The sequence below is a fragment of the Poecilia reticulata genome, linkage group LG22 (assembly GCF_000633615.1).
Source record: "Poecilia reticulata strain Guanapo linkage group LG22, Guppy_female_1.0+MT, whole genome shotgun sequence".
Classification (NCBI taxonomy): Eukaryota; Metazoa; Chordata; class Actinopteri; order Cyprinodontiformes; family Poeciliidae; genus Poecilia; species Poecilia reticulata.
Window position 1 is genome coordinate 11968799 of NC_024352.1, and position 23073 is coordinate 11991871.

General features: G+C 38.0%; 2 protein-coding genes across 3 annotated transcripts; one reads left to right on the forward strand and one right to left on the reverse strand.

The window, feature by feature from the left end:
- Positions 1 to 6057: 6057 nt before the first annotated feature.
- LOC103458563 (holotricin-3-like) lies at positions 6058 to 7194 on the forward strand. 2 transcript variants are annotated; one of them, XM_008399473.1, is made up of 6 exons: positions 6059 to 6099; positions 6216 to 6262; positions 6577 to 6599; positions 6693 to 6722; positions 6842 to 6853; positions 6923 to 7194. In XM_008399473.1, the coding sequence occupies exons 2-6, from the start codon at positions 6253 to 6255 to the stop codon at positions 7076 to 7078; spliced, it is 231 nt and encodes a 76-aa protein (XP_008397695.1). In that variant the 5' UTR covers positions 6059 to 6099; positions 6216 to 6252; the 3' UTR covers positions 7079 to 7194. The 2 variants fall into 2 exon arrangements, 1 of the variants encoding a protein (XP_008397695.1); XR_532591.1 differs by lacking the exon at positions 6842 to 6853 and having other exon boundaries at positions 6058 to 6099.
- A 4840-nt stretch (positions 7195 to 12034) lies between these two features.
- On the reverse strand, positions 12035 to 22556 carry mthfd1b (methylenetetrahydrofolate dehydrogenase (NADP+ dependent) 1b). Its single transcript, XM_017302377.1, has 28 exons — positions 22361 to 22556; positions 20940 to 21024; positions 20721 to 20780; positions 20562 to 20615; positions 19381 to 19517; positions 19127 to 19227; positions 18877 to 19013; positions 18389 to 18500; positions 18181 to 18308; positions 17967 to 18064; positions 17361 to 17534; positions 17093 to 17229; positions 16329 to 16375; positions 16135 to 16242; positions 15977 to 16051; positions 15789 to 15891; positions 15602 to 15678; positions 15350 to 15490; positions 15184 to 15252; positions 14991 to 15102; positions 14516 to 14655; positions 14375 to 14416; positions 13961 to 14061; positions 13698 to 13875; positions 13509 to 13616; positions 13262 to 13414; positions 12643 to 12761; positions 12035 to 12505 (listed from the first exon to the last, which is right to left on the reverse strand). Exons 1-27 carry the CDS (start codon positions 22396 to 22398, stop codon positions 12672 to 12674), a joined length of 2805 nt encoding a protein of 934 aa, XP_017157866.1. The 5' UTR covers positions 22399 to 22556; the 3' UTR covers positions 12035 to 12505; positions 12643 to 12671.
- Between the last annotated feature and the right edge of the window lie 517 nt (positions 22557 to 23073).

Sequence of the window (23073 nt, forward strand, 5' to 3'; positions counted from 1 at the left end):
TTTATCTAATGGAAAACATTTTCCATTGCAGCTGTCACAGTTTTCTTTTATGCAATTTATTTTTAATATCTTGTTTCATTTATTTGAATTTTTTGAAGTCATTCCATTTCATTGGGGTCCAATAATTTCTCAGACTTTTCACTTTTCTAGTATTTCTTTGTCAGTCTGCATCGTCCTTTTTCCTCCAGCCACTACTAAATCTCTGCAAATGCATAAAGAGATGGGTTCCCATAACATTTTGTACAAAAACTTTTATTTCTTCACCCAGAATAAATAAAAGCTGATGAGACAGTGGTATAAAAATACCGTCAAGGAAATAATCAAAGTTGCAGAGAAGTGCAGTAGTCAGTGGTCAGCGGTGTTGCCTTGCAGCAAACAGCAAGAAAGTGCAAGGTTTGAAAATATGCGTTCTATTTTCTGTGCATGCATGGATTATCTCTGGATACTCTGGCTTCCAGTGCTTGTCACTTGCATAGAAATTTTACTTTGATCATTTTGTATCTCTTCCCAGCCTTTTGTATTTTTTTTTTATGGTTGTTCAAGTAAATTGTCTTTTACAGTATCGACAAAGTACAACAATAAACGCATAATATACACACCTGCTTGTATAGGAGAGCCAAAGGATACAAATGACTTGGTAAAAAGCAGTATGTAAATAAGACAAAATATCTGCTCACCTCAATGTTTTCGCCGCCAAAAAGCTTACGTCATTGATGGACTATAATGCTGTATAATGGCCACAAGATGGCGCCAGATCATTTCCCATCAACTGACCTCAAAAATATACTCAAAAACGTATTGGAAATTATTTGGAACAATATTTGGTGTGTTCTGAACTGAACTATAAAAAAGCGTCTTAACAAAAAAAAAAAAAAAATTTGCTCACCAAAGACCAAAGAAACTGTTTCTAAGGAGAGCACAGAAGTTTCTTTCTATTTTCTATTTCATAGCAACGAGTAAGCCACATAAGACATGCTTTTCACGTTTTTAAAATGAAATCTAAATATTTTAATTAATTTTGTTAGGATTTAAAGTGGTGGAAGCAGTGCAAAAGGCTTCTTAGCCTCTGTACTTGCAGAAAAATGTGGATCAACAAGGTATCTACAGAGAGAAACTTTGCGATGGCATATTACACTTCTCGGGGGATTTTTCCCCATCATTTCCCAATTGTGATCTGTCATATACAATTCTAAAACAAATTAAACAAAATATTCGAAAGGTTCAAGGGATTGTGAATGCTTTTACAGGATACTAAGCAAAGAATCATAACATTTGGTGCTTTGGTAAGACAAAATTCTAACAGAATAAAGAGAATAGACAGTATGGCATTTCCCTTGCAAGTTGGGTTTATAGAAACATTACTTACAGATGATTCAGAGTCACCTGATCCTGATGGGAACACACACATTTCAACAACTGCTGTTGGAAGGGGAGTTACCTGCAACTCTGAAACTCTGAAAGCTGATTTTAGACGAAGTATAACTGAATTACCATGATCTCCTCTCTTCTATGCTGCCTCTGACTGCTACTGCTTGATACAAAATCATAAAGGAAAAACAACTTTATAATTTTGAAAGACATGAAATCTATGTATTTATATTTTTCAGTTTTAATCATTGAACAGATGTTCTCAGTATGTTCTTTTAAAGGAATAAGTAGTTTCTTCACAATTCTTGTAAAACAAACACCCAGCAGTTGCTGAGGCTGAGAAAATGACTGAATTAAAAAGTTGTTTTTTTTTAAATGCATGTTTTCATATGTTTAAGTCATGCTTTTGGTCTAAATTGTAGGTTTTATGTGACCTCATTCTAAAATACACACCCCGATTTCATAAGCATTTCATATTTGAAGTTAAAATTGCATAAAGGCCAGTTGAACACAAATACTCACAAGATATGTTTAAAATTCCATTAAAAAGATTCAAAATTAGGTAGAACCAATAAAGTCTAGATATTGTTTGACTTATGCCACCTTTACTGGGGATTAAAATTATTCATGGCATCAAAACCTTCAACAAAACACAGAGGAAGAAAAGTTGTACATTTAAAAACACACTTGTAGCTAAGTGAATTAGTACCACCAACTCTAAGTGGAATAAAAAATAAGAACAATTTAAGACTCCACGAAACAATGTGGGCCTTCTGTATTTGTATTAAACTTTCAGAAAATATGATTGGAAAGAGTTGACTTGTGTAAAATCAGGGGTAGAAAATCTGCACACAAGTAAAAGTAGCATCACTTGAATATATTTTTCTCAAGTAGAATTTAAACATAGTCATATAAAAAATATTGCAAAATGTAACCACCCACCTGTAGCACCTCTACTGGTTCTCCTAAACCAGTGTTTCTCAAACGTTTTCAGGCCATGGATAACCTATTTAACAAACAGTGATGGATCACCAGACCTGAAATCGCCCTGCGATAGCACAGCTTAATATTTAATGCAACCTGAAATAAAAATATTAGCTTCTTTGTTCGTCCTAATGAGAGGAGTGGTGATGTTTGGTAAATGTGTTTAGGCACGACAAAACCATGAACAGGTCTACTTGGTCATTTTGAGAAATAAAAAAAGAAGTTCTTCTTTACTACTAAGTGTTGTGCATTAATGCAATGTAGGGCTATTTATGATTCAGAAGCACAATTAAAGAAAAATAGACTTGAGTTACTTTAGCAGAAACAAAAAATTATTTTCTGCACCATTTAATATAAAAATAATCCACCAATTTCTATCATTTGCATTTATTAATTGTATTTCATTGATTTAATTTAATCATTTAATTAAATAAAAATAACAATAGCTGCTGACCTGAAAGCAGAGTATCATTCATTACCCAGCAAAATCATAAAAAACAAAGAACAGCTCTGACTAGCAGAGCCAACTCCTATCACTCACCGCATAGACCCGTTCAAAGGAATCCACTCACTGAATTCCTTTGAACACCCAGCAGCTTTGACTTAGTTTCGTCTGATCATATAATATTCCTGGAGTTGTTTATTTCCATCGGTATCTGAAGTTTTTCTTTTTAGCAACCCGGTATTTTGCCAGTTTTCCATCATTATTTTTAACACAATCCTTTGGTAAGCTAGCTGTATCGTCGCGCTTCGAGCTCATGTCAAGGCAAAACGGTCGTTTATATGCAGTGCCTCGCGGGCGCCCCGTGGACCATCAGTGGTCCGGGGACCACAGTTTGAGAAAGACTGTCCTAAAATGTGTACCTCCTTCTTTCTTTCTAAAGTGAGGTTTCCAATGGGAAAACCCTTGCAGGTGGAAAACAACACAAGGGCATCTCACAGTTTTCTCAAAGAAAACTTTGATAATCCCCAAGACTTTAGAGAAATCCTTCTGTGGACGGACAAGATGACAAAGTTTGCAAACTGAGAAGGAGTTCATGGTGGGAAAAAAAAAACATTCAGTGAGGATGAATTTAAAAAATCCTTCTAAAGCGATGTAAAAGATTCATCGCCAGTTACTGCAAACACTTGACGGCAGTTGCTGCTACAAAAAGTGGCCCTACCAGTTATTACATTTCGGCACAAGTGCTTATTCGCACAGGCAGATCGGTTGAAGAGAATTTCAATAAATGAAAATCCTCTTCTGAAAGCAGCATTTTGCTTTTACTTTGGTTATCTGTGTCTAATAATAAAACTTATTAACTTGACAGGAAAGCAAAAGGCAGAAGAACTGTTTCAGGAGGCAAACACATCTTATCAAGTAGTGAGAATCACATTTTTTGTTGTTATAAACCATCAGTGCAAAGCAGCAGACACAATCTCCAAGAGGTTCAGAGAGGTTTGGGAAGGTAGGAGACGAAAAATGATGAGAAGCATGATAAACAATACATTTCCCCTGATCTACACTCTTCATTGTCAGATTTTTGTTTTATCAGTTAATCAATTTATAGTTCCAGGAAGGAGAACAACGACAGCCAATGTTGGCTGGATACAAACAGCCAATAACAAAAGAAGCTTTGTTATTACTTGTCTTGCCCACATTTCTCATAGAAGGAGCAGTTGAACAGTGTGAGACATGTTCGTCTTGAACTACTTTGACATTGTAACGTTAAAACAGCTCTGCAACCTTCAAATACAAGAATCAGAACGTTCTGAACTCCTTTGTTGCTCAAGAAGAAAACATTTTTGTCAGGTCACAAAGGGTGTGTCCAACAGGGAGAAAACAACTCTCCACCCATCAGTCGACAGAACTGTTTGTCTCCAGGCACATAACTTAGTCCACCTGACTGACTTCTGTCAGGCTTAGTTTTAAAGGAATGCCCGAAGAGAGGGGAGGGTGGATCCTGTGTTATGATCTATAATTATAGTAAACATTCAAGAAGACGACTATGAGATGTGGCAACAAGTTCAACTAGTTTCAGCCATACTGTCTGACATCAAATCCAAATAACCTGTTTCTGTTTTATATTAGACAGAATCACTTTTGTTTTTAACTAAATGCCAGAATAGAAAGATGGAGACAATTTTTCAAAATTCCAAAGTTTCTGTATAATTAGCTGACATTTGGCATGATCCCCTTCAATTAATCGGCTTTGTTGTTTCCAAACCACTTTGTAACCAATTTGGCTGTATGATTGAGTTCATTGCGCATGTGCAAGACCCTTGCACATGCACAATGAACTCAAGCCCCATGTTCCAGGTTGATGTTTTCAAAGATTGCTTTCATATACTTTTTATTTCCTCATTATGCCATATTTTGCAACGTGCACAGTCCCAAAAATATCCATAAAATATGGCACCGTGTTCTCAAATCAAAGGTGTGTCCAGAAATTTTGATTTTTTTTTTTCCCACTGACTGCATACAGTAGATAATTTATATTGCTTCTAGAGTAATTGCTTCTTTCTTGCTGAGTGGCCTTTCAGCCTATGTTGACACAGGACTCATTTCTTTGTGGATAAAGACAAACTCTCACCAGAGCAGTATTGCGACTGGGAGAGAGGCGCAAGTGCTCCAAAGCGAAACAAAAGTTTTCTGTCAGTTACATTCTGAACATATTGTCCATTGTTCTGTGCAAGTTTTGTCAATGTGAAGTGGACCCCTGCCTATGTTGAACACAGTGTGTATTGTACAAAAAAATATTAATGGAGATCACCAACTAATTTGGGAATATCCATGCATCCATCCATTTTCTTTACACCCTTGCCCCTTAGTGGGGTCTGGAGGTGCTGGTGCCTATCTCCAGCTAACGTTCCGGGCGAGAGGCGGGGTCACCCTGGACAGGTCGCAGGGCAAGACAGAGACACACAGGACAAACAACCATGCACACACACTCACACCTAGGGGCAATTTGGAGAGGCCAATCAACCTGACAGTCATGTTTTTGGACTGTGGGAAGAAACCGGAGTACCCGGAGAAAACCCACGCATGCACAGGGAGAACATGCAAACTCCATGCAGAAAGACCAGGGCCGGGAATCGAACCCAGAACCTTCTTGCTGCAAGGAAACAGCTCTACCAACTGCGCCAGTGTGAAATTTAAAATGGTGAAAATGACAAGTTTGACAGAAAAAAATCATGTTTAGGTTTGATTGGTCAAACCTAAACAGCATGAACACTGAAAATAGATTCCCTAGAACACAGTTTGAAGAAATTCACAAACTGACTTCCTTTATTTAGTTTGTGAAAATGAAATCTTTTTGGCATGTTCAATTTTAAAGTTCACCATTCACGTTAGGTCTGGGTAATCACTCATCTGCAATTAATTATGAAAGAAAATGTATCATATTACGGAGTAGATGATGACACAAACCGTCATCGTTTTGCAGGTGTGGCTCTTTTTACAATAGTTCAGGTTACTTGGTTTGGACAAATCTGAAAACACAGCAAATACAAGGACTTGCCCAGCCCTCGGGTGTTTTAGAAAGGCTCTAAATTGTACATTTGGGCTGTCATTAACCCTGACAAAAGACTGAGTGTCTCTTTTTCAAGCAGCACTCAAAATCGTACCTGTACTGCAACTATGAGACATATTTGGGTATAAGGGGGCAGGGCTCCAAAACACACCCACTTTTATCAGCTCAAAAACCACCAGATAAATATAGCTGCAACACTGACTTTAGGCATATATTTACTTCATCTTGAGCTCAGGTATGTCCCGGATGATTATTAGACCTTGACTGCAAGGAGTTTGAATGTTTACATTTTTGCAGTTGTCTTTTTTCTTTAGCTGACTTTCTTGCATACTTTGTCTTGTTTTTTAATAGGAAAACACTTGTGCTGTACTTTCATCATCAAGCCAAAATGAGTGATCGTAAGTCTCTTTGATTGTGAAATATTAATGAGATGATTAATTCTGAAATTAATTACTGGTTTTTAGATTTTTAAAAAAGAAAGAAAAATGCTACCTTGAAGGAAAGTTAGCTAATCCTCACAGTCCTCCTTTTTCTTTTTTGTCTGTTTTTACCCATATGAAGCAAGAGATCAAAGATGCGTAATGCGATGCTGCAAGCAGTAATTTCTATGCTGTTTGTATTCTAGGATGATGTGCTGAGTTTTAATGCTAATTCAAGTTAAAATGCTAATTTATCACCTTTTTTGCCTTTTGCCTTCAATATATTACTACAGCAAACCAAGAAAAGAAAAAACATGTAAGTTAGTTTTACTTTCAGCAGTCTCTATAAGGAAGATATGTGTTTGTATATATTTATTTACTTATTTATTTATTTTTGTCACCGGCACAGGAGGAGGAATCAGGATCAGGATCTGAAGGAGTAAGATTACTTCTCCAGATTGTTGCTAAATTTTTGTGAAGTTTTTATTTTTATTTAATGGAACACTGATAATGTTGCTGTACTCATGTGCATGTGCTTGTGTGTTGTGTCTTTCACAGGAGGAAGGAAAGGTACAACGTCAACTTCTTGGGATTTAAGTGACACCAGTTTTAATTTTTGTTCTATTTGTAAAATTGCAGAAAGAAGGAAAGGGGAAAGGTCACGGACATGGTCATGGAAAAGACGGACATGGTCATGGAAAAGACGGACACGGTCATGGAAAAGATGGAAAAGATGGAAAAGAGGGACATGGTCATGGTCATGGAGGAAAAGGAAGCGGAAGAGGTGGCAAGTGAAAGAGACCACTGAGGCGACCCTAAATAAAATGATGAAAAGTCATTATTTTTGTCAAAAAGATTAATGTATGATTGATTGTATTGCATTCTTCATTAAATAATCTACAAAATAAGAAGCACAGCTCTTTAATTCCCTTCCAGACTGATCCCTTTTTCTTGAATAAACAACATTAATATCAAAGGACAATAGAATGAAACAAATCATTATAAAACTGCATAACACCAGTGAGAAAGAACCTAAAATAAAGCTTATGTACAAAAAACCTTTTCTAGCCAAAAGATGTAACCACTGATGTCAATGTAAGAAAAACAAGAAAAGGTAATTCTGTGAAAAAAAGTGTGGCTGTTTGAATGCATCTGGTGTTTTTTTATGAATGCGTAGAAAATAAGAACAGGCTGCACGACAATGGTAATGATAATAATAACCAAACTTATAATGAGGGAACTGATGAGTTTTCATCTTCCCCAGGGTTGCAAGGCAGACAAATCTGCTTCCTGAACTTAACTCAAAAGTGTGGTTTTGTCTACAACAAAAATATTCATATCACTTAAACGTTTTTTAGAAATTGTCATGCAAGTAAACTTCAATCCGTTTATCAGGGCTGTTCAGACACATTAAATAAATTAGAATATGCCTCCTAGATGGCCAGATTAAAAGCACTTTTTGAAATTAACAATGTAGGTAGCTTTCATTAAACCCACATCCAGGGTGAAAGTAGGCGGGTATGGTCGGGTACTGCGTACCCCTAAAAGATTTAGCGGGGGTACGCAGTACCTGCAAGAGAGAGGAGAGGCTGTCATGCTGTAAAAAAATATATATATATCAATGCGTTCACTGTGCAGCTGTGAATGCACCAACTAATCAGCCGTGACTGATTAGTTTTTCAAGAACAATCTAAAACACGACTTGATCAGTTAATAAATAGCATTTCTTTCCCGTTCCATATTGTTTCTGAACTGTTCGTGCTTTGCCAGACCAGGGGTGCAATACGTGGATCGAGGAAGGTTTTGAGTGACAAACTGACCAGCACGTCCTCCTCTGACTCCTTGTCAAAATGTTCGTAACTTTATTAAAGAACAAAAATATAAATGAATGAATAAAATCAATAAAACGTGTTCAAATTAATGACCCAACAAAAATAATAATCTCAGTGATTATTGTTTCAACAAGGTGTTGCGCAATTCTGTGCTTTCGGTTTCATTACCAAAATAACTAGCAGAGCAGGAGTTTAAAATTATCTAATCAACCACCGCTGTGTTCAGGGAGGCTTATTAATAATCGCGAAATAAATATCAAGCCTGAAAACCTGATTTCGTAACGGACTGAACGTTATGTTTGCAAAGTAATCTCTGCTCGGCTTGTGGAGCGCAGGCGGTTGCCACGGCAACGGGTGTGCTTAAAAGACAAAGAGAGTAAAAAAGGTGCGAGTGGTTTTGAGTTGATCACCTGTTCGGGTTGTTTTACCTTTGTTTACCTTTGCTGTGGCTCATCACCGCCGCTGTAATTTCGGAACAATCAGTAAACGACAAACTTCGTCTGTGCCTATAGTCATTCAAAATAAACGTACACGTTAAATATGTTTCATTAAGTATTTAAGTATGATGCTAGGTATACTGATCATCCCTCTCTCTCTGGACACAGGATCAATAACCAGTTTAAAAGCTAAAATGAATGGTTATATGCCAGACATGGAAAACTGGGATGCACTCCATGCCATGATGTTCAGAGTTTAGGTCTCATGGTGTCTCAAGGTGTCAACATTGCTGCCAGTGGGCTGAGGGAAACATGGCTCCATTTTGCAAGAGCCGGGGTCGGGTCGCGGGGGCAGCAGCTTCAGAAGGGAGGCCCAGACTTCCCAGATTTTTATCACTTCGCAAAAATTTCATCACCACAGAAACTCCAAAGCACACAAAGAAGCAATTATTATATACACTTTTGTCATAGTACCTCCACGAATTTAAAACTACTTTTACCCCTGCCCACATCTCTTTTTTTTTTATTGGTCTGATGCAATATTGTAATCCCATCTATCATGTTTTTGTTAACTGCAAGTGGATAGCCATCAATTAACAACAATAAAAGCAAAAACTCAAACTAGTTTCTAAAGAAATTCATACAAAATCCTGTTTGCAGTTTGCCACAATCTATGGAGAACAAGGTAAACATGCAAAAGATGGTTGTCTGAACAGATAAGATCAAAACTGGATCCGTTTAGCGAACTTGCAAAAAGCTATTTTGGGTTTAAAGCAATGCACTGAAATGCATCATCCAAATATGAATCCTGGAGGATCAGCATCCTGCTGTGGAGATTTTGTTCTTCAGCGAGACAAGTTCTGGCTGCAAAAGACTTGTGGATGTTCACCTTAGAGCAAGGCAAAGAGAGTAAACCTACTCCCACAGCTGCAACATATTCATGAGTCACAATGTCAAAGTTTTTTGTTTTTTTCCCCCCCTCTAAATTTAAATGAGAACTTGTAGCAAACTTTTTACATGGCACAGAAGACCGCATCTCACTCAAAATTAGAACCACACCTTGTGCAGTCAAACCTGTTTTCTAATGCTGTAGCTCCTTTTTATCAAAGAGCATCACCCACACAAATAGAAGTTGAACAATAATAATGATGTCAGCAGTGGAATCAAGTTTGTGCATGTGTGAAAAAATAAGACAACCGTTGGTTCCTAATTATCTTCGTTTGACTGCGAGTTTATAGAATCACAATGCCTGTGCAAGTGTGGAATAGGTTGAGGAGCTGCATGTGAGGTTTTTCTTTCTTTTCTTTTTTTTTAGATAACTCACGTGTAGCTCTGCAAATAAAAGCTGCAGAGTATTGGGTGTGTCAGGAATGAGCTCTCATTAGCTGTCAGAATCAGATTTATCTCTATGTCCATAAGCTACGTCGCCTGATTGTCATCTTTCAAATCTACGTTTGTTTCGTATGAACGTCTAAAGGCAGTGACAGGTGTATCCAAAGTTGTGCTCCGGTAGTGAAAGATAATGTTTGCAAAACACTCATAAAAAGTCATATTTTTTCTTTTTTTAAAATTGTGTTGTACTATATGATCTGGGTTTACTTTTCCCTTTTAGTTACATACTTCTAACCCGTTTGCTGTCTTTATTTGAATTATTAACGTGTGAATGTTTTTATGAGGTTTTTACGTTTAAGCTCGCACAAGACTGAGTTGATGTTCTTTTTTTTGTATTGCAAAAATAGTCTGATGTAACAAAAGGAACTTTTTAAAATAAACAATAAAATAAACATTTAATAGTGCACCATGTAGTCTTCAAATTAGATTTCATGAGAACTGGAAGACCTTTTATACCTTCACAGTCACGTGCTGAGCTTTTTGCTAAACATAATCTTGAGTTTAAAGTTAATGAATGCAATGTGACCAGCTGGCTGCAAAAGCTCAAATCATGAAAACCTCTCCACTGCATTGCAGATTTTCTAGGTATTTTAGCCAACTTGTTGAGGAAACATTTTATTTTCCTTTAATCCTCTTCCAGTAATTTTGTTTGGAGAACATGCAATTTTCTTTCTTTCTACTAAACATTATTAAAAGTTTAGCCTCAACTATAAACCTACTTTTTTAACTTCTAGATTGCCTGCCAAGCTGCTCTGCATTTATAAAGGTCATAGGGCACATTATCTGGAGCTGATCCACATAATGTGTCTGTCAGGTTTTGCAGTGGTTAAACTTAACATGTGTCCAGAACAACAGAAACACCCACTTTTTTTCTATTTTTTTTAATTTCCCCTTATAAATATAGAAGTGACACTGACTTTAAGCACAATTGTTTGACTTCTATGTCAGGTATGTTTCAGCCAATCTTTAAAAATGTTCATGAGAAGTACTTTACATCGCTGTATTTGTTCATTCTTCTTTTCTTGCACAGGAATTCTTTTAGCTTCCCTGAAGAAGACACAATGAGTGTGTCTTCTTCAGGGAAAACTGTGAATTCAGTTTTGTATTTAAAGAAAATGAGAAAATAACTTGCCTTACTGTTTTTGTGTAAACATGAGTTGCTTTTAACGAGAAACGTTACAGCCATAAATGTTGGAAATGCTTGAGGGTAGAAAGTTGTTCAGACATATCTGCGCAACAGCTGCATTTTATTATATTATATATTGCTTACCATCATATTCTTTTAAAAGCAGTTAATTTTATTTAATATATTAGTGAATTTAATTATTGCACATTTGATGTCTGGTTTCAAAAAATAACTTTTTGTCTCTTTTTGTGATCTAGAGGAAGTGAGTCATTTTTCTATCAGCGAGTTGAATACTTAAGGAAACATGGCAACAGACTCAAGTAGTGAATGAAAATACCAATGAATCAATGCCATGTGATATTAGTCTATATATTGTAGTAAATATATAATAAAATTGTCAAAAATAAACAAGAAGTGGTGTATTTGCAACTATTATCATAGGGTTTGGTATATGCATCCACAGCTTAATGATGAATTTAAAATAATAGTATCAAATACAAACTGTTAGCTTAGTGAAAAAGTTGGCACCCAACAAAAGATTTGGGTACATCTCACATAAACTCCCAACAAAAAGGTCTCAGTATTTTGTCTTTACCTACAAACTGTCCTGTATGTTTTATGTTTCCTATTCAAGTTAATTCAAATAACTGTATTACCTCCAATTACTGCAGAAGCCTGTTAATCACCCATTCACTTTAGCAAAGGCGGCTAAATACAAACAAATGCAACGTTTTTCAGTGACGAGGCTGAAAAATGCACAACGTTGTTAGTCCAGCACATAAATGTGAAGAAAAATTCAAGAGGCATAAATACTTTTACAAGAAACGTTTAAAGGAATAAGCAGTTTTCATGTTAGAGTAGTGATGAGGCAAACAACTCTGCTTGTAAAGGTATCTAAACTCTAATAGTTGGTTCATGTTGAAGAAAAACAAAAGTAAACTCAGATGAGGATTCCAATCAAAGCCACTTTTTATTTTGTCCTTTTTTGGTAGATTAAAAAAAAAACAAGATTTAAAACATAATGAAGTACAGTATATTTAAAAAAAAGAGGCAATTACTCCTAAAGAAAAAGACACTAGAGAACTAGCTTTCAATGTAGTGTTAAATATAAACAGAGAGCTAATGCAAGGCTTAAACGGTTGTGTTTGTTGATTTAGGAATTCTAAGATATGAAATGCATTAGATTAGTCAAACATAACCTAATGAAAAATGTCAATATGATAGCTTGTTCCAGCAAAAAGGTCCATCACAGACCAGGTGCAGCATAAAAATCTGTTCTGCAATTATATTCCTTGAATCATCAATTCCTGGAAGCATCTTTCTGGAAAAAAACGCTCAATCACACGATAGGATGGAAGCAGCTCGAGGCGTCTCGAGTTAGAACTCGTCCAGTGTTTATTAAGGCCTCCGGGGTTGAAGGCTGTTTCTATAGGCTCTGAGAGGGAAAAGGAAGCAGAAAGAGAGATATTTAACCATTGCTAACTCCTTCCTGTATGACAGGCATGAACTTACTCCATACCTGTCAAATAGGAATGAAGTGCATTCCTATTTCCGATTTGCATTCTGTATTACCTCAGTCATATAGAGAGGATGGATTTTCTTCAGAAAAGTCCATTGACCTGTTCGGTCTCAGGGTCCAAGTCAATATCATAGAAACAGGGTCGGGTGGGCAGACCAGGGATTGTAGGCATCTGAAGAGAAAATGCATTCTGTCCAAAAAACTTGTAAACAAAATATAAACGTCCTGAAACAGCTTTCAGTGTTATTTAAACTCTTAAAACAACATAACTTATGATTGATATCTGCAGAACCAACATTTTAATCTATTTATGTAGCTTGCTTGCATTTACGTTTCAATTCTCTTAGAATTTTTAGGGGGAGAAAAAAAAACATCATGTAAAATCAATCTGAAATTTGCAAAACATGCAAATGGGTTTCCATACTTATTGAGACTTATAAAATAGTAATAGGAAACTCTTTAAAACATCTATGTTGTGTCTTTCTAGTGTCATATGATCATCTATAAAACGTCACAAAAATATAGGAAGCAAATTATTGAATTTTTTTGCTGCAAGCAGAAGCTTTGCAGAAAACTGAATAGGTCTACATTTTTTGTGGTTGTTTTGCAAAGTCCACACACAGTTGTACCCAAAAAATAATAAGGCCTGTTTGATCAGGTTTGTGATCCTACCGTGCCGACCAATGGGAAGAGAAAGCCCGCGCCGACGCTCGCTCGGATGTCTCTAATGGGCAGGACGAAACCTGTCGGCACGCCCTTCTTCTCGGCCTCGTGCGAGAGGGACAGGTGTGTCTTAGCCATGCAAATGGGAAGGTTTCCAAAGCCCTGAAGGAAAAGACAAAATATAATCTTCTCAGCACAGATTTCCCTTTCACAGTGGCCTTTGTTGATCAAAACTTCCGCCCTGAGGCATCCTGACCTGCTTGGTGTAGAGCTCCACCTTGTGTTGGGCCTCCGGGAGAAGTTCAATATCATCTGCTCCATAGATCTTCTGAGCAATTATTCGAATCTTGTCACTAGTTGGGAGCTAAAACATAAACACTGCACCGTTTAAAAACGAGGAAAGCACAAGAATACTAGCGAAGTTTAACGTAGGTTGGAATCATACATCCAAATCATAGAGGAACTTGAAGTCGCTGGGAGCCTCGCTGGCCCTCTGAACAGCCTGTCCCAGGGCCACAGCGCCAGCGCCACCTTCAGCCCAGTGGGAGCAGGGCACGGCATCGAAGGCTCCGGCAGTTTTGGCCATGCTGCAGACCAGGTCGAGCTCAGCCCGAGTGTCCGTCCTGCAAATAGATGCACACAAACTAAATACAAGAATGAAACATTTTAGTCTGCAGTAATAATGAAACTGCAACATGTTGCGCTCACTTGAATCCATTGACAGCCACCACAACCGGCACGCCAAAGTGTTTGGCGTTTTCTATTTGTTTCCTCATGTTGCTGCAGCCGTTCTTCAGAAGTTCAAGGTTCTGCACAGATGCAAACATGTTTTTTTTTTTTAAAGTCTACTTAAATTTTCTTCCTGTTCCATTGTTAAATGTTATTTGGAAATTAAAGTTTATTGATCTTTGAGAGGATGTACTTGCCTTGCATTAGTTGAAAACGGTCTCAAATTGACTATTATCGTTTATCGTAATAATTTCTGGGACAATTTATTGTCAAGCAAAAGTTGTTATTGTGACAGGCCTACGCGTGACCAAGTATGAGTGAAAGAATATGCACAGACAGCACAGAGTGGACTGACACTTGAAAGTTTTGCTGTTTGCCGCTTCTCAGCCTTACCTCCTCCACGTATTCCTTTGGCAGTGGCATCCCAGCTGTAACCTGTATTAAACATTTTAGAATGTTTTTTTTTTTACCCAAAAGGTGAACTATGAACAGAATGAAGACGACAACTCCTAAATTACAAAACAAGTGACTCACTGTTGGTCCTCCTCCGTGCATTTTGAGGGCTCGGACCGTGGCCACCAGGACTACCACATGGGGCCTCAGGCCAGAGTAGCGGCACTTGATGTTAAAGAACTTCTCCATGCCGATATCAGCACCAAAACCAGCCTCTGTCACTGTTTGATGGAGGTTGTGAGGCAAAAGATTAAGAGCAGTATTGCAGCTTTGAGTGGTGCAGTGTAATAATGTGAAAATGGAACAATAATCTAAAACAACCGGGGTTAATCTTTTATTTAGATCTTGGATCTTTTCAGTCCATTTTAAAATGATGAATGCACAATTCACATTCATGCATGTGTGGGTTCAGAAAGAAACCACAAATGCATGAGGAGAACATGCAAACTCCATGCAGAAAGACCCCAGATTGGGATTCTAACATGAGACCTTCTTGCTGCAAGGCACCGTTTCTACCAACTGCACCACGGTGTCACCCAAGATGAATTCATCTTACCAACAAAGCCCTCAGGTCCAACCAGCTTCAGAGCAATTTTATCAGCCAGGATGGATGAGTTTCCATGGGCGATGTTGGCAAACGGGCCAGCATGCACAAAAACAGGCGTTCCCTGCAGATTCAGAGAACCCATTTGTAGATCTAACACAGATAAGCATCGCAAGGATTAAGTTGTAGTTAAACATTGACAGACCTCAAGCGTCTGCATCAGGTTTGGCTTGATGGCATCTTTCATCAGCACAGCGAGAGCTCCACTGACTCCCTGCAGAACAAAACAGCGCTCTATTAAAAAAATTATAATAAATTTCCTTCCACAGTTCTCATAATGAGAAGCCGCACCATAATGAAGAAGCACTGACCAGATCCTCGGTGGTGACGGGATCTCCGCTGCGGCTGGTGGCTACGACCATCCTGGCCAGGCGCTGTCGCATGTCCTCCAGGCTGCTGGTGAGGGCGAGGACCGCCATGATCTCACTCGCAACTGTGATGTCAAACTGAGCCTGCACCACACATTGTGATCAAAAACAGCTGTTGACTTTTTTTTTTTATAAATAGCTATGCCTTTTTCCGTTTTTATTGGATGCCATTATCAAAACATATCAGAATCCCACCTCTCTTGTGTAACCCTTTTCGGTTGGCGACTGGCCGATGGTGATCTTCCTCAGGAATCGATCATTTGTGTCCAACACTGCAGGGAAATAAATATCCAGTGGAGATTTAAACATGAGGTTTGATACAGGAAAAAAAACTGAAATCTTGGGGGGGAGGGGGAGGGAGATTGATGTAAACATTTCAGACCTCTTTGCCAGGTTACAGAGCTTGGGTCAATATCCAAGCGTGCAAAGCGAGTGATCTCTTCATCAGTGAGAGTTGAAGGATCAGTCTTCTCTATACCCAATTTCTACACAAACAAGAACAGTCAGAATTGCTTCATGTACAAGAAAAACTCTAGTAAAAGTTGAGGAGTATGTAATGTAATCCCTTACTTTCAGTCTGTTGATCTGGACCGGGGAGAACGTCCTCTGCCCTCCACTGAGTGGGACCAAGCGATTATAGAGAGCCTGAGTGAGAGTAAAGGGGACATCTTGTTATTCATTGACACTTGTTATGATTTTACCCCTCAATTACAGAAGTGAAAACCCACCTTGTCAGACTGTGTTGCCTCATGAAACATGCGAGCGTCGACTGCGGCGGCTACCAAGTTGTTGGCAGCTGTGATGGCATGGATGTCCCCAGTGAGATGGAGGTTAAACTATGGATAAAATAAAACATCATTAACTAGACACATACATTTTTTTTTCTATCACCTCAATAATGTTTCAAAAAGGTATCAAGTACCTCCTCCATTGGAATGACTTGAGAATATCCACCGCCTGCAGCGCCACCTGTTGAGAAGAAAGACTATTACAAATACAAGCTGGACAGCAAAAGGGACAATTCGAAAGAATTGTCCTTTGTTGTTTTTGATTGACTGGAGGTCAAGATGGTTAAAGAAGGGTCACCATTTCTGTCTTGGTTTAAATCTTTATCAAACTGTAATGATCCAGAGGTTATCAGCTCTCGTTTTCTAGTACGCGCCAATCATATCTAAATTTAAAATGCCCTTTTAGTTAAAAGTTTTTATGATATCAGGAAGTTTTGGAAGAGAGAGAAAGAATCCCACAGGATGACAGATCCTCCATCGTTATTAATGGTCATATTCATCCTTTGTTTCATGACTTGGAACTTTCTACAGTTGAAAAGTTCAATGTACTCTTGTGTTTCCAATTTTGAAGAGTGGCTCATAGGAAAGGGAATCTGAGCCACATCATATTAATACGGCAGGGCAAAATGTAATTCATAGATTTTTAATATAAAGTTCTGATTCAAGCAAAATAAAGAAAATGATAAACATAAATAAGTTAAAATTTTCAAAAATACTGAAGGTGTATTTATTTTCAGGAAATTGATGGCGATGTCAACCTGAGCGGTAGTGGCGAGTTTAGGAAGAAAAAAACTTTCTTGATGTGTGATTTCAGTGCAAGTTTAAGCAAATGCAGTAAAATAAATTAAAAAGTAGTGCCAATGAGCATCAGGGTTCCTTATGTTCTTCTAATGCTCACCTTTAATGCCAAAGGTTGGTCCCTGAGAAGGCTGGCGGACGCAGGCAAACACATTGAGCTTCAGGTGGGCTCCCAGGGCCTGGACCAGGCCGACTGTTGTGGTGCTCTTACCTTCACCCAGTGGGGTGGGCGTAATACTGCATTTCATAATTACACAACTTGTCAGCCAATTAATAAATGTTAAAGTGAAAGAAAATTAAACAGTTCCATGGACAGAATAAAAAACGCTAAGAAGTACAGAAGTATTTTTAAAGTTTGGCGCACATACCCTGTGACCACCACATATTTCCCATCCGGCTGGGACTGAAGTCGTTTGATAATGCTCAGCTGGACCTTGGCCTTAGTTTTTCCGTAAAACTCCACTTCATCAGAAAGCAGGCCCACCTCTCTGGCCAGATGATCAATTGGCTTCGGAACGCAGGAGCGAGAAATCACTATGTCACTGTTGAAGATTAAAAAAAACCCACACACATATTTTCACTTAAGTAGAAAACAAAGCTACGCTTCAGGGTCAGTACTTTCTAAGTACACTTTTAACTACCTTTGCAAATTTCTATGCTATGCCATTATCAGTTTTTCACAAGACAGGGACATTTTTGTCATTACACACGGGTAAACTCAACCTACTAATTAGGTAAACAATTCTAAGCACAATTGTTTGCTCTGGGTTTCATTAAGGGACGTCACAGTGAAAGTTGGGATGGGTGGATTTTCTTTCCAGTTTACAAATCGGAACCACTTAGTGTTGGTCTAAATACATCAAATTCCAACAAACTATATTCAAGATGTTGGTTGCAAGATATGAAAAAGTTCAAGGTGTGTGAATACTTTTTCATGACAACTTACAGAAAAAGCTACAATAAAGGAAACAAACCTTGGTACAGGCTTCTGAAGGCTGAGCTTGGTGTAAGAAATGTCCCACTTCCCAGCCTGATGGCTCTCAAGGAATCGCTTTGCACTCAACACCGTATTCTAACCACATCAACAAACAAGAGACACACTTACTATACATCTTAAGAAATGTGGATGGTATAATGATATGACCTTAGGGGAAATTCACTTGAGATGAATAAAAGATTCGACTTTACCCCCATCAGCATGGCCACGGTCATTGGTCCCACTCCTCCAGGCACAGGGGTGATGAAGCCCGCCTGCTCCTTGGCTGAGGCAAAGTGTACATCACCCACCACACGCTTCCCACTAGACTTGGTCTGATCTAAAAAAGCAAACAACGTTTCAATTCAACTGTTTGAGTTGTCACTTAATTTCAGACCATTTTGAACCTTAACAAATGACCTGGAATGTGATTAATCCCGCAGTCGATGACCACCGCTCCCTTCTTGATCCACTCTCCTTTCACCATCTCCGCTTTGCCCATGCCAACAACCAGGATGTCTGCTTTACCCACCTGGACAGGAATACAAACAGTTGTGTTGCAAGAAAAAAAATAATAATACATTAAAAAAACAGACTCAAAGAAGTCAGCAGAGAGAATTTCAGAAAAAGAATGCAGGAACTGCTGGAGAAGGCGTCTGCAATCTTTACAAACCAAAAGGTCGTTCCCCCCCCCCCCCCCTCACACCAGTAAGCCTGTGCAAGTGCATTTATACATGTACAAGTAAAACGTTTAGCTCTTCTTAAGGATTGTAACATTGTGGGGAAGACATGGTCACTTCAACCATAAGCAGCAAAGACTGAGCAAGTTCAAGTGATGCTAATATCTGACGCGAGGCGTGAAACTGAAAAAGGTAATGACAAGAAACATGCTGATATTTAAAACGTACCTCTCCGGCCAGATCTGCAGTCTTGGAGTGGCAGGTGGTGACGGTAGCATGATTCCACAGCAGCAGATCATGCATGGGTGCACCAACAATCTTACTGCGACCAATCACCACAGCTCTTTTCCCTGCCACAGACACACCTGCAAAGACGACATCAGAGCATTTAACCCACAGCCACTCGTCTGCATGTCGTCTGTAGGATTTTACAGCAAAAACTACTCCAGTGAAGAGTTTTCTTCATGGCTGCACCAACCTGTCTGTCTGATCAGCTCCATGCAGCCGTTTGGTGTGCAAGGAATGAAACAGTCGCCCAGATCTCCACGAGAAAGCTTCCCTGCATTTATGCTGGTCAGCCTGCGAAGGAGCCAGAAAGTACTGATCAAACCGCATTTAACTCCCTGAATCAAAAAGAACCTTAATGAGACTTGTGCTTTACTTTAACTATGATTTAGCATGAAATTAACTCCATTTGGAAATTCTTAGAATGAAGTTTATGTCAGCTCTTACCCATCCACATCTTTCTCTGGAGCCACGGCATTTGTGACCTTTTCTGTGTTGATCTTGTGGATCGAATCTAAAGGCAGCTGCACTATGAGACCGTGGACTGATGAGTTCTCGTTCACTTCTCTGATGCTGTGAAGGACCTGCCGGCAAAACGTTATTGAAATCCTGTGCGAATTTCAATAATGTCTGATATTGACATTATTGAAATATCAGACATTATTGTTGTCTGATATTTCAGGCTTGATACAAAAGAAAACCACATATTTTATAAGATTATGATAAATCTATAGACTAATAAATCTTTATTAACTAGACAATGCATTGTGTAGATTGAGATCATAAAATTCAATAAGGATTTTACAAGACAGACCTATGTGCATTATAGATATAAATACATATAGTTGTGAAGCGAAAGAAAGATTATGTATTATTCTATCATTTTTGTTTAAAATTAAAAATCTAAAAACTATGTTGCACATTTGAAATCAGACTCTCTTATTTGATGCTTTGTGGAACCACTGTTTTTGCATTTCTGAATATCTTTCCCACACATTCTCAGTTAGATTAAGATCTGAATTTTGACTTCTAGCACGTCTAGCATAAATATGTTTTAATGTTAACTATTACATTGAAGCTCTGGCTGTGTGCTTAGGGTTACTATCCTGCTGAAAGGTAAATCTCCACAATCCGTGTATCATTGGTTCTTTCCATTTTCAGGTGACAATTGACAAAATCAAACCTTCAACTAAAGAAAGTGTACTACAAACACATGTTGTCCTTTGAAATTAAAACACTCTTCCAGAACTGAAGCCTATTTTTGTTTAGTCACAGATCAATATTGTTTTTAACTTCAAGTTTTACTGAATATATATATATATATATATATATATACTTTTTTATCACATGAATACACAATTTACAATTTTATTTCTTATTCTCTTGTTGGAGGTGGCACGCTAGCAATGTAATTGAGACTTAAAAAGTGTATTTTGTAGGATGTATAATATTATTTTAGTAAAATAGAACTAAATAAATACGTAAATAAATGAATAAACACATTTTCTGGTGAAACACTATGTGCTTAGAATAATTATTCAAAAAAGTATCAGTTGCAGCTCCAGTGTGACTATTGCGATGCAATCTGTGTAACTTCAGAATGTAATCTTAATAAAATGTAATTTTACCTCTTCTTCAGTTGCAGTCTTTGGAAGTTTCATATGTATTGCATTTATTCCAATCTGCAAATACAAATAAAATAATTTAACTATTTCAAATTAGAAGTGATTAACAGCTACTCACAGCAATTCCTTACATCAATAATCTGATCGATAATCTGAAATTACCTCTGCTGCTGCCTTCAGCTTCATGCTGATGTACAGATTGGAATCTTCACGACCTCCAACCTGCCAGAACATAAAAGTATCACCTCATAATGTCTAATATGCAATGCTCATGCTAATGTAGCATTGCATTATGCACAGTCTGTGTTTATATTAGCACATAAAGTCAATAACAGGGACATAAAAAAAGACATTTTTTACAGGTACCAAAAATAATGGTACCTGTAAAACAACCAGGCCAGGCCTGAAGTTGGGATCCTTGAGTTTCATTTGCTCCACATCTTTCTTCAGTTGCTCCCTCACTTGCCTGAGAAAAAAAATAAAAAGCCACCCATGTTATTCCTCTCTAAAGCCTAACAAATGTTAAGACCAGACAGATGCATTGTGGGTATTTTTGTTTTAAACCGATGATTTCTCTATGCTGCCAATTTGGTTGCACAACAAAGTGACATTTCCGAAGGATGATCTAGTTGGAATGTTCTCTTTATCGTTATCCGTTTCATAGTCTGAATTCTGGGAAACATTACAGCACTTTGTGGAGTTAAATGACAGGGTCAATTGCACCAGAGGATTTGATAAGTCAGACAAAAAAAAGTTAAGTGGACTTTAGCTTCTAATCCATTCAAAAAACAGTTTATGTTAGACAATGATTGATTGCTTAGCTCAACTATGCAGACACAGAATTGATGGCTTAGCTCAACTATGCAGACACAGAAAAATTGCACATAAACCATGAGATGCAACTTCTGTGCATGACTTTCACTAAATCAAGTTGTGTATCACCTTTCTTATATTTATTATATTGTAATAGTAGCAATCATATTGGCAACTAAAAGTAAATGAAAGCAGTCACAACACACTGCACAAATCATACTTGCAATATGTATTCAGATTGTCCAACAACTTCTGTTAAGCTTCAAAGTAAAGACTTTTTTCATGCATTGTCCAAAAACTAAGTGACTAATGAGTGACATGAGGGGCAGCAAGTTTTCATGTCTTGTGACATTCACGTGCAGCTAAATTTCTTCAATGCTGCTGCAGGAGAAAGGATTTTTCCCTTTATATGCATGAGTCATTTGTGAAACATAACCGTTGGAGAACATTTCTGTTTGCAGATACTGTAAAAAAAAAAATGTTCAAATGTGACTTGTGCGTGATATTTTGTCAATCAGTGCACTTGGGGTTAGTGGACCAAGGGGGAAAAGATCGAATCCCACCACAATCACACACATCTTACGTAATCCTGCAGAGATCTGCACACATTCAGGGCCTGATTTAATCAGACCAAAAGGAAAATGTAAGTATCACAGTCATAAGTTCAATGCATTTATGCTGACCTACATAAGCTGAAAGCAAATGGGGTTCACTGTAAAACTCTCTCCATCCTTGGTGGCTGTATCACTTTTAACAACTTCAAGATATCAAATAATGAAAAAACAAAACAACATTTTGTAGTCTCTATACTTTGGAAAACTCTCATAAAATACTGCAAAAGCAACAACAAAAAAGCTTTGATAATGTGCTCAACTGAGCAGATGATCATGTGGTACAAAATAACTCAACAAGTCAGCGGCTTAGTTAGCCAAAAGTTTACTCTGCTCACGCAAAACTCCTAAACATACCAGTTCAAATATGACACTTACGCTGAAACTTCTTTCCCGCTTATGATTTGAGCTGACATATTCGGTCTGTCTGTGTCCGAAGTGATGGTGACCTGTGCAGGCTCGCTCTCTAGCAAGAATAAGAGCGTGGTGAGACTAGCTCTCCAAGTTACGCTTATTCAAAAGAAGCATGTTTGCAATTACGTCGGATGCATTAGCAAACATAGCACTACGCTTAAAAATAACCGTAGAACTTTCTGGAATAGGCCCAGTCACGGAGTGTAGTTCACTGACGACACTAGGAGAGGCGTTACTTTACGTGAATACGGACCAATCAAATAGCTACCTAAAAAAACATTAGATATGTCTTCTGACCAATGGCATTTGAGAAACGTTGTTCACGTAGTAGAAATAAAAAAGAGTAGATGCTACATCAGCTGGCTTTGCCACACATGCCACAGCGCGTCTTCCACACTGAGTATGATCGACTGTGGTAGCAATAATAGTAACTATATATGAGTATATTTTGATTAAAAATGGTAGAAGTCGATATACACTCTTTCTTTCCGTTTATTTTCATTTCTCCTTTTTTATTTTCTTTCCTCCTTTCTTTCCTTTAATTTTCTTTTTCTTTTCCTTCAATATATTGCATTATATTCACGAAAAGCGCGACACTCACAACATGGCGGTGATTATGGCGTACGACTAGGGCACTCACGGGACATCTACTCTGCATGCTCTGCATCTTCGAACAG